This window comes from Lycorma delicatula, chromosome 10, assembly GCF_047948215.1.
Source record: "Lycorma delicatula isolate Av1 chromosome 10, ASM4794821v1, whole genome shotgun sequence".
NCBI classification, from domain to species: Eukaryota; Metazoa; Arthropoda; class Insecta; order Hemiptera; family Fulgoridae; genus Lycorma; species Lycorma delicatula.
In genome coordinates this window covers 46,407,184-46,419,997 of record NC_134464.1, presented here as the reverse complement: position 1 = coordinate 46,419,997, position 12,814 = coordinate 46,407,184, and the positions used below count along the sequence as shown (strand labels likewise).

The window sequence follows — 12,814 nt, the reverse complement described above, 5'->3', positions numbered from 1 at the left end:
CAATCATGATATTTCTTGTAGCAGCTCTTGTAAGAGAGACTGATTCTGTTAAATTATATTTTGAAGTTGGTTAGACTTCATGATTATCCACGTAACATGATTTTAACAGTTGAATGTAGTGAAATTCTATTGTTTGTTTTTATTGTGTATAAAATAGGATGGTTAAAAAAAAAACAGTAATGGTATAAAGTAAAATTGAAACTCTAGGAACAATTAATAGCATTCTTGAAGTGACAAAACAAAAAACATCTTTATTAAAAACTTTAAAAAAATTATGTATCTGTAATGATTATTATTATAGTTACTTAATTAAAAAAAATTAAATATTTCATTTTTTTATCGAGAAAGATCTGGCACAGAACTCCTACGCAACTTTAAATCTCTTCTACCAGAGTTGTTTGGTCCTGAAAAAAAAATTAAATGCATTTATCTAAGTTTTTAGATTGATACAAGTTATATGGCAACAACATTCTTTTTGTTTAATTATTGTATATTAAGCATGTAAATCATAATTTTGGTTTTTTGTGTAATCCCTGATAAAAAACACTTCCACCAAGGAAGTGGCTGTGTACTGTTACTGTCATTCAAGTAGTGCATACATAGAATTGGCAGCTAAAATTCCCATTTTAATAACCAGTAAGGATGAGGATCAAATGTGTATGGGAGGATGGTGGTGTGAAAGATAACTCAAAAAGGGATTAAGTTAACTCAAGAAAACACCATAGCTTACAGTTCTCAAACATTTGATATGACTGACGAGATTACTTACTCGTATATGAAAAATAATTTTTATCAAATATTCCTTCTAGAAAGATCAATAGTACAATCCTTGCTGGATTTGGTGTAGACTTATTCTGATACTGATTATATCACTAATAGTTAACACTATGCATGGTGTAATTTGGTGGCTTATCAAAAAACACAGCTACTTCATCAGCATTACCAATTTGACTGAGACAGTATTATTTTTTAATCGTAGATTGATTACATAACATTGATATTTCAGTAATTTACACTCTTAATCTGATGGTAACTTCTGGTAAATGGAGGTTCTGCAACACAGTGACAGACATTGCCTTTTCATGAATTGCTCACACCATTCATGGGGCTAGCTTTAAATTGAAAATCATTATTCCTGGAAATTTCCCTGGCCTTTAATCAGTCCATCTCTTGTCACTGGAATACCTGTTGTGCAGAGTTCCGTGAAACAGGTCAAAACAGCAGCATAAATTGCTGGATATTTTTGTGTTTTGGTCCCAAAAAATAAATATAAAATAATTTCTTCCTTTGTTTACAGGCAAATAATTTTCAACGCACATTTGCACTATGATGATGTAATGGTTAGAAAAACACAACAAATAGGTAGAATATGGTTATGAAAATAATGGACCAATTTACAACTACAGTGTATACCATTATACCACACCTGTTCAACATCGACAGGAGACGTGAAAGAACATTTGTCATCTTGCACAGAATACATGCACAAATTCCAGAAGGATGTCTCATCACTAAATTATGATGTCAACAGTGATAAATATGTTGAGATGTAAATATCTTTGAGATGAGTCATCTTTCTAGAAGTGTGTGTACATTATACATGATGACAAATGTTCTTTCATGTTTCTTGTATGTTTTTCATTCAATGTTGAACAGGCATATAGATTCAAAAACTTCAGCTTTACACCTATTAACTATACGTTTGTCAAATGGTATTAGACCTCCAATTGAAGATGCACCTTGAATTTAAGATTCATCAAACATTTTGACCCTTTAATCTGTAAAAAATCTTAAATTTGAAACAATAAGGTATACTTAAGGCAAGGAAAATTGTGAACTATGCATGTTGCAGAGCAACTTATTTTTTCTGCAAAGTTTTAATAAGTACTTATTCTGATTGGTATATAATAATGCATTATATAGATCTTGTACAGTATAGGCAGACACTGTATAGATAAAAAAGGAACAGTGCCAGCATTTTTCCTGGATGGAGGAAGGTAAATCATGCTAAAACCTTATCAGACCAGCGTCACATAAAACATAATTAAGCTATAAAATTGATGTAATAAAATTCCATATTAATTACTTCAGTATAAACATATGAAATAACATTTAGGTAAACAAATAAAGATACTAAATATAAAAAAATAATTACAAAAAGCAATTACAGAACAAAAACTTTAATGAAAATTATTTGAACATATATTTATGTACTCCTTGATCAGAATGTAAAAAATTAAGAGTTCTTATAATTTTATAAGTATTATAGACAAATTCATAGAATTTTGAAAATGATAGGCAGTGTTCAATTGAACAAAGAATTTGAGCAATTACTATTCATAATCAAAACATAACGTGCAAGTGATAAATAAACAACCAATCAGTATTTTAAATTGAGAAACAAGTTATCTGAACTTCAATCTGTTGGTAAAAATGAGTCATGGATAATGGTTTTTTTTTTTCTTTTGGGAGGGGAGATAAACTAGATCAGATTATGTTCAAAACAGTTTACAATAAAATTTTAAGTAATTAGTGTTAATAATTTAGTTTAATCGTTTTTAATCTTTGCCTATCATCAGACTAATCTGCTTTTCATTTTTCTCCTAAATCAGTAAAGAAATATTCAAATCTTTTTCTAATAAGTAAAATCTTTTTCTAATTATCAATGCTCTTGATTTCAAACACCAGTAAGTTCTTTCTTTTTCTGTTTAGCCTCCACAACCACCGTAAGGTATTACTTCAGAAGATGAATGAGGATGATATGTATGAATCTGTTCATGTACAGTCTCAGGTGAACCGTTCTTGAGATTCATGGTTAATTGAAACCCAGCCACCAAAGAACACAATTATCCACGATCTAGTATTCAAATAAAACAATAACTACCTACTACTAGGATTTGAACCTTAGAACTCTCAACTTTGAAATCAGCTGATTTGCTATGACAAGTTCACCACTAGATCAACCCCCCGGTGGGTTGGTGTACACTGGAAAGCTGGTTAGTGTTAGTGTTATCTCATACATGAATTATGAACAATTTACTTAAAATTAAATCATTTATTTCAATTTTTTTCTAATTAATTTTTGTTTAATTTTTTTATTATTGATATGTATACCGGAATTTTTTCTTATAGAAATTTTTTTTCAGTTACAAAGGTTTGTAAAATATTCTTTCTTGAATTTCATAAATATATCCCTACCGATATTATTCATGTATACTTTCATTTGTTTTTGATATTAGAAAAGAAAAGGAATTTCATATAAAGATAAATTTTGTATCAAGATACAAAATATCAGTTTGCATTACCTTATACAATGTCTAAATTATGTAGAGTAATACTTAATTCTTTTGTTCAATTGATTTGTTGTACATGATTATTTATATAATACTTCTTTCTTTTAAATTTACAAACCAGTACCAATAGTGAACTATGTATTGTTTTATAATAGTCAATATTATAGCACTATAATACAAGTTGTAAATAAAATGACATGTTGTGATAAAATTCAAATGAATAGTTAAATTTTAAGTAATTACCTTATTAATTTAAAGAAACATTGATTTTAGGTTGACATCTTCACTTACATACTGTTTATTTTAATATATCTATTACTACAGCAATAAAATTTGGTATATACTTAAAAAACCTACCATTAATTAACATAAAAAATTAAAACTAAGAAAAATTAAACTACTTTTTATTGGGACACTTCAAACACCTCTTTCTAAATGATACTCGGAAACATCCAACTCAACATAATGGGAAATTGCACTGTTTACACTAGAATGAAGACCTGAGTGACTTATCTTTTTAGAGCTACAAAGTTCACAATTCCCAACATATTTCTAAGTTTTAAGAGCTGGTGGGATGATTTTGGGGATTTTATTGCAGCTGGAAATGCTTCGTTTACGTGCTGCACATAGTTAGCATAATTGTTTGTTTCTGTGGCAATCGTATTGGAAAATCATCACCATCTAAAAGTATTAAAAAAAAATTCAACTCATTAGAACCTTGCAGTAAATCATGATTAGAGCCATAGCCATAGCCATGTGCTCAAATAAATTAGGTTCTGTAAAATTAATTGGATTTACCCAGTCAACAGTTTGACATAACCTATTTATCACCTCCGGCCTCATCATCTAAATTTTCATCATTATTGCTAGAATCACTGTCATCAGAAACATTACTAAAACTAACAGAAGAGTCACTATTACTTAAAAACACTAAATTTCCAATTCACTATCAGAAACAGAATTGGTTGGCACTCATAGAAGCCATTTTCACGTACAATGTAAATCAACAACAAAGTTTCAAAACAAAGCACACCTATCAAAATCAGACATTTAAAAATATTGTACTGTGTTAAAAAATAAAACAACAGTACTGTGAATAGTATTATAAAGATTTAGTTCATAAAAATAAAACTAGATATTAGCAATAGGCCCACATAGCTGATGTGCGACTTCATGCGCTTTGACCAGGAGACAGTGAAATAATTTTGAGAAGGAATGAGATTACACTAACAAGCATTAGAAATTAGGAGGGACAAGATATCTAAACTTAAATTTCTTTAAATTTTTAATTTCAATACCTAATTTACATTAGTTTTACGATGGAAATTTTTCCTTTTTATTTTCATATCTGGAAAGTTGCTATTTTCTAAAAAGAAAGTTATAGAAAATTTACCTGAAAAGCTAAAAATTTGCAATTTCAACATTGAAACTACATTTGTTCACAGTTATTTTTTGTTATTAACTTCCTTCCAAAAATTATTCAGTTATTACACAAAATTTAAGGATTGGAAAGATCGGTTTTAAAAGATGAATAAATAAAATTGTCGTTGATGTTTGACAAATAACACCTGCTGGTGATTTTAAAAGAAAACTATCCATTCCATTTGTTTCAATGATATCCACAGTGATTGCCAGTAATTAGTTTTTATATGTGATTTCCATACCTTGTACAAATTCAAGAAACAAACTGAAATTTTTTGAAGTAAATATGTTATTTTGAAATATTTATTATTATTAGAAACAAACAGTATATTAATATATGTTTTTTTTTTTTTTTTTTTTATTTTTATTGACATTGAACTGCTATGGTAATTTGTCATCAAAACATTCCAGCACCATGCACTGAACTGTACCTACATTCTTAGTTTTAGTGATAGTATAGGAACCAGTTTATTGAACGTGACCCTGGTTACTGATATTTTACCTTGCTTTATACTCCATAATTTTACGTTGTTCTAGATTGTGTGGAATAATCAAGTTATAAGGGAAAATAGTTTACTGAGTTACCCTGGATCGTTTTTGTAGAATAAAGATTATGTCACAATCTAATCACCATGCAAGCAGTAAAAATAACAGTACCACTGTTATGGTTAATTTCTTTCTATCAAATTTTAAATAAAATAACATTAGCCCCTTGAACACATGCACACATAATATGTTTGTCAATATTGAATTTCTTTTTTGTCATATTATTTATATTTATGCCAATTCCAAAATATCATGTGGGTGATTAATAAATATATATACATATATATATAAATATATATATCATGTGGTATAATTAATTTACTGTTCTTGCACAAGGACAAATTTGTAACCCATACAGATTAGTAATCTCTTTCTTTGTGGATTGATTGATCTTTACTCAGTAAGGTGGAAATTCTGTTGAACATTCCATGGATTCCTTCTTTCCAAGAATTTGCATAAAACAACTTCCTACTTCTCAGAAAGCTATATTTAAATTTACTATTTATAAATCGTTTAACTTACCAATAAATGATAATAAAATTGGCAAAAATATAAGACTATGTGTTGCACCATATATTATCATCCCAAGGTACATCCGGAAATAGAATACTTGAAATATCCGTGTTTTAGCAAAAGCTAACACTATTATTCCTATCAGCTTTGTTACAGTAATTCCAGAGAAAACCTGTAAAAAACATTGACATGCAATTAGCATTGTATTATCAAAAACAAAAGTTTTGGGACTTATTTTATTCAATTTTTCAGGTCAAAAACCACAAGAAATCACTTCTGCCTCTTTAATTAATGTCCTAACAATTCTTTAATTAATGTCCTAACAATTTAAATACGAACGACCTCATTTCACTGGGGTAATGGAAATTCGAGTGAAATCTTTCACTAGCTACAACTCTTAAACTAAGGATTTTACTTACTTATCATGCACCATCCTCTTTGGAAACAGACAAGATTGTTTGAAGAAAAGCAATTGGTGAAAGGAGGCAGGAAACAAGCTTTCTTTGCCACACCATCAGCACACTCATTACCTAAAATCCCAATATGGCTGGGGATCCAGCAAAAGCTCACTGTTATATTATGGTGATTCATTTGCGCAAAATGACACAATGAATCTCACAGACAACAGGTTGTCTGGAGTACATGTAATTAATCACCTGTAAGGCACTCCTGGAATCTGTGCAAACAAGAATATGTCAAACTGTTTGGGCTAATTATATGTAAGGCCTTATTAATGGCATATAGATCTGCAGCAAAAATACTGGTGATGCTGGGAAGACAACATGTTTATTCTGTTGCCAGCCACAAAACCACAACCAACAGAATTAACGTTTCTAGAGCCATCAGGATTCTTACTATACTGGATTTGTGTTCTTTTAATTATACTGAAAAAGATCAAAGCAGTAACTAATGAAAGAAGGCTGTGAAGGGGATAAAACAACATGGAGCAACAGTAAAGTCAATCTGCTGTTGAGTTAAATCAAGAATTAGAAGCCAGTGGAATAGATTTACACATAACAACTGTTAGACACTGACTTCTTGGATCTGCACAAAAAGCTCACTGGCCAGCTTGAAAGCAGCTTGTGCAAAAAAGCTGTTCTGGGCCAAAAAGTCTGGAAAAATGTTATGTTTTACAATGAATCACATTTTTATGTGCAGGGGCAATGGGTTTTGTGATTGTTTCACATTTGAAAATCCTTGTTCATTACTTCCAGTAGGAGTTACGTTGAAAAGTGAAGGACACATTAAGATTCTGAAGGAAAGGATTGTGACACAACTTCAAAACAAATTCCCACAAGTCAATGGAATATTCCAACAAGATTTGGTGTCATGCCATAATGCCAAAAAAATTGGAAAAATGTTTTGAAGAATGAAACATTAAAGTGCTGACATAGCTAAGCAATTCCTCAGACCTAAACCCAATTGAAAATCTCTAAGCAATAGTCAAAAAAACAACTCAAAAATGAATTATACCACTAAAACTGACCTCAACCATTAAAACAATATCAGTTTGGTTTCATGATGTAGAAATAAATAAAATGTATTGTACATTTGATGAATCAATGCCAAATCTTGTAGGTGAAATGATTAAGGATAAAGGGCATATTAATTACTAGATATTCACAAATTGCACAGGTATAATTCTTTTTACTTTTTATTAAATAACATATGTGTTCGGATTAATTTGCATGCTGTTGTACATCATTAGACATAATTAATAATAATATAATATTACACTTAGTTAAAATAAGTAATTTTATAAAACATCTTTCTTACCGATGTCCCAATTGTTATTAACGCATCTGCAGATTTCTTTTGTTTTGTCTGTTCTGAAGATGCATTAAATGCGTGTACTATATGGCTGCAGAACTCTACTGATATACCAACAGACTTAAAAATAAAATAAGAAAAGAAGAGCATTAATACAAAAATCAAGATTTATTTAATTAGTGATATTTTAAATAAAAAATTATGTAGATTTGTTTTGGAATCTGGTTATGCTTTGATTATTTTTTAATACATATGTTTAATATGTATTTGATAATTGTTTAGATGTGATGGTCTTTATTTAATTGATGTGATTTTTGCAATTAACTGTATCAAAAAATTAAATACAGTGTTTGCTTTTTTGTTCAAAACAGCAAACTTGTTTTGTTCAAATCAGAATTAATGTTATCAAATGCTATTATTTTTTTGAAAACCCAACCAGATGTGTAAAAACAGTCTAAAAGTACCCCTTTATTGGAACTGTTACTTTGGCTTCTGTTATAATTATAATCCTTAAATAAATTGAGGTTTAATTGTAAAAAATAATTGGAATAAAATATGTAGCCTTCAAATGTGACAAAAGATGATTACAAAGACTGGATGGGAGTAAATGAACAAGTAAGTTTAGTGCCAAAATTCAGATTGTGGAAGACATTTGTAAAGTATCACTCCTACCTCTAAAGCAATACAAGAAGAATTGGGTAAGTATGATGAGATTCTACTGATAATAATCAGCAAACATTGTAAACTCTTGAAGAGTACTACCAACAGAAAGCTAAAGATTTTTATAAAAAATATGAATATAACATTAATAAATATATAAAATTATGATCTAATAAATCATTGCAGGCAATCGACTATTGATGAAATTTCTTGAAATTAATTTAGCTACAGCATATTACCTCGATTACATATTCTTCATTTATGAACTATATACAAGGGCGATACAGAAAGTAACTTACAAACTGTAACAGAGAAGCTTGGTTATCACAAGTTTTTTACAAAATGAGGCCAGGCAGCAGATTTCTACAGAGAAGGAATTGAAAAGCTTGTACATCGTTATGATAAGTGCCTCAATTTAAATGGTGACTATGTAGGAAAATAGTTTTAGATTGTCCCTTTTAAATGTATATAATAAAATTTATTTTTTTTTATTTGGTTGGTTTTTAATTAATTTTACCATGTGAATTGTTTCATTATACAGTTAGTTACAACTACAAACAAAACTAGACCAAGCTACAAGCAACCAAGTATATGTGTTGTTCAGTGGGTAAGTATTTTTGTTACATTGTTAATGTATATTTTTAATTTTTTAGGCCTAATTTTGAAAACAGCGATGATGCCAAATTAAAAGAAATATCACTTTTGTTTACCATTATAAAGCTAGTGTCTCAATCTGATCACAATTAAACAAAGGCTGTGTATTTGGATTACAAAAGACTACAGTCTTTCCTTATACTTAACAAGCAATTCTGAGTTGCTTATCCCATCATAATCTATATAGTAATTTGGATGTAATCATTGAGTCATTATAATCTCACTGAGAGGAAACGATAGCATTCTCATCCCTGGAACAAATATGTAAAAAGACAATTAAATGCCAGCAAGTCAAAATATTTATTTAGATGGCATTCTGTACCTAAATTTGTTCTCAACTGTACCATAACAAACTACTTTAATAAAATGATATTGAAATAATTTTGTTGCTAAAATTTGGCATAAAGGAGAGTGTGCAAACTCAGTTACTGTCTTAAGATATCATGCTCTAATTTCCAATGGGGAAAAAATATTAAAATCCCTTTAGTAGCCAAAGGTGGAAGACATTTCCTGATTCAAATAATGTGATTATTTAATTTCCAACAAAATCACTAGAAGAGGTTTATTTTTATTTTTGATTGGGAGGGCTGTAGTATCTGGGACTAAAGAAACTTAGATTTATTTTGTATGATTAAGTAATTCTATGATCATTTTAACAGAAAAATGTGCTAGTGCTATTGTTTAAGATAATAATTCAAACGCTTAATTGTGCTTCATCTTATCATTTCCCATCCCATCCATATCACATGTCTATTTTGACTTCAGATAACTGGATAAAAAAAACCCACACAGTGAGTGAGAGAATAGAATAACAGAGTTATTTTTTTTAAGTTGTATCAGTATGTTATTAATATAAAATATGTATAGATATAGTAGTATATTTTTAATACTACCATTAAACTTAACAAAGATTACAAAAAGTTAAAATTTTAAGTCAAAATAATCTTAATTTCTAGAAGTTTACTCTTTTATTAAGATTTATTTGTTTACAATCATGAAACTGGGAAAGTATTGCTCTTTCCAGTTTAAATTATTATTATTGTTTAAATTAATAATTAAAAAAATTAATGAATACTGTTAAAAATAAAAATTAAACAAAACTAATTATTAGTATTGTTTGATACTAATAATTTTACTTTTTTACAAGGGTGAGTAAAAAATTATCTTCACTTTTGAAACTGGTCATGAGTGCGAAATTTGTTCCCAGTTAATTCCAACAAAATAGCTGGAAGAAAATAATCTGCCTTCCAACTATTACAGGATAAAAATGTCTGCTCCTATTTCCATCAAGGAGGAACAACAAGCACTGATCCGATTTCTCTGGTTGGAGGATATAAAAGGAGCTGAAATTCATTGTAGACCTTCACCAAAATATGGGACAGTGCTTTATCATGTCGTTTTTTCATGGATTGAGAAGCTTAAAAGTGACTGGTGAAGTGTGACACATGAAGAGGGTGCAGGATGGCCCATTAACCTCCACCACAAACAATAAGATTCAGCAAGGTCGAGAATGATTCTGGCAAAGAGGCAAGTTACCATCAATGACGAAGCATCTTCTTTGAACATCAGTCATTGTTCTGCCATCAAATCATCCATGAAGCTTCTGTAAAGTCAATTGATGAAGAAGTGTTGCTGCATGACAACGCCTGCCCTTACACGGCTCACCCCACTGTTAAAATCATTAATAAATTGAATTTTGAGCTACTTACTCTCTCTAAAGCCCAGGTCTTTCACCCTTTGTCTTTCATCTGTTTGGTTGTTTAAGGATGCTTTGTGGGATCATTGATTTCCAACAGACTTAGACATTTTGGAGGCAGTGCAAAAGTGGCTTTGCTACCAACCAAAAATCTTCTTCTTGGAAGGAATACACAAGCTTTTGGGCCCAAGTGCATTGGCAAAGGAGGTGACTATATAGTAAAATGATGTAAATGTTGAACCCCTACCTTTGTATAAAATAAATTGTAGAACGAAAAGTGTAGATAATTTTTTATTCATCCTTGTGTTAAAAGCCTGGCTGAATATAATAGTACATGTAATTTTTTAATTCTCATTATAGAAAATGACATTAATTTATCACTTAACATTCCAATTTTTCACATGTGTATGGTGTCGTGAAAAATCTGAAGTACAAGAAGCACTAATCATAGCTACTTTCTCTAAGAGTAATAATGTTAACTATATAGCCATATGATGAACAAGATTCTAACGATTTCAGTTGTAAAGCTGAATATCAACTCCATATCAATAGCCTTAGATTTCTATGCAACAGCATTATCAGATCAAGAAGACAATGGGACTTCTTTTCTCTTCTTATTTTTGCTAGTAAGCTTGGTGTAGGATGATTGTTAATGTAGAGAGAGTTTGCCTATAACCCTTACAGTTTTGTCAATTAACATGAATAATAAGTGGAACCAAAAAAATCCATACTTAAATTTAACTTATGACAATTGTTTTATTAAAATAAAGTAAATATTTGTCCAGTAAATTCAAATTACTATATTACTACACTTTTGACAAAAGAAAATCAATACTTACTACGATCAGATTTAAAAGAGATATAGCATTTAAACTAATATTCCACCAATACATGAGACTTGCTATATTAACAGTTATCATGCAGACTGTTCCAATTGTAATTAAAGATGATACTATATCAAGCCCAGTTAATAAAAATGATACAATAAATGCTGCTAATAATGATAGTCCTAGTGATTTTAATGTATCGGACCATATATCTAAATATTGTTCGTAGAATACATAAAATATGCTGTGAAAACAAAACAAAAGACATTTCACATTTTAAAAGAAGTTTTATTCTTAAAATGATCATCAATTAATGACTTATGAGGAAATAGGGATTACAAAGGAAACATGTAACCTAAAATTATTTAAAATAAAATTCATAAGAAACTATGTTGTTCCCCTTTTTCTTTTTTGACAGTTCTTAAATTTAACTGTTGCATAAAATTATTTTAAAATTTCAATTTCCACTTTTCGCAAAATTTAAAAATTTGTCAAAATTTTTTTTCAAAAAAAAATTTATTTTATAGAGGAAATACTGGCCAAAAGGAGTGTGTAGTCAATTTCTTGCAATGGTAAATAAAGAGGGTATGACCTTTTAAGAAGAAAATTAGTTAATTGTTTGATTTTTCTGTAATAACTAATTTTGTTTTTCTTGGAAATGAACCTACATATTGTATTATGTAGTATAATTTAGATATACAATACGATACATGTGGATGTATCAATCATTTAATCTAAAAAAATTCTTGTACAGTTCTGTGCAAGAAGACTTACTTTTGTTAATTTTATTTGGTTTAATATTGCTAACAACAGATACCGCATAATAAAGTGTAACTCAACAATGATTCAATCAATCAAATGTTGACATTCACTACTTCAGATATACTACTACAACATATTTAAATTTCAATGAAATTGATCTAGTAGTTTTTGCGATTTTCGACCCCCAAAACTTTATTCACAGGCATCTATATATATATTTCATTTTATTTTATTAGATCAACCAAAGTACAGAATAAATAAAGTAGAATGATTTACCTTATTCCATTATATATCCAGGACGCTTTCATGATTAACTCACATCATCAACTGAATTACGTATCCATATATTCATCTCAAATTACATTACAAACTTCATAAAATATAACTTACAATATATAATAACTATGAAGTTTGTAACATAATTTGAGATGAATATGTTTTGCAGCTGATGATGTGAGTAAATCGCGAAAGCGCTCCTACATAGTGAAATAAGCTCCTTATAGTGGAATAAGGTGTCATCCGACTTTATTTATTCTGTACTTTGGTTATGTACAAGATAATTTTCAGCGGTGAAGCTGCTGAAAGTAAACCGTCATAACGAGCGAGTTGGGGAACTGAAAACTCACACGCTTATGTGGAACACATTTGAGATTCTCCGAAAGTAAACGTTC

General features: G+C 29.5%; 1 protein-coding gene across 3 annotated transcripts in view; it reads right to left on the bottom strand.

The window, feature by feature from the left end:
- Positions 1–228: 228 nt before the first annotated feature.
- LOC142331473 (NPC intracellular cholesterol transporter 1 homolog 1b-like) overlaps positions 229–12,814 on the bottom strand; it is a 91,384-nt gene continuing 78,798 nt past the window's right edge. For all 3 annotated transcript variants that reach the window (XM_075377411.1, XM_075377412.1, XM_075377413.1), the window contains 4 exons: positions 11,394–11,625; positions 7,551–7,664; positions 5,784–5,946; positions 229–404 (listed from right to left, as the gene is read on the bottom strand). In XM_075377411.1, the coding sequence (XP_075233526.1) occupies positions 337–404; positions 5,784–5,946; positions 7,551–7,664; positions 11,394–11,625 (577 nt within the window). In that variant the 3' untranslated portion in view covers positions 229–336. The remainder of the gene's footprint in view (positions 405–5,783; positions 5,947–7,550; positions 7,665–11,393; positions 11,626–12,814) is intronic.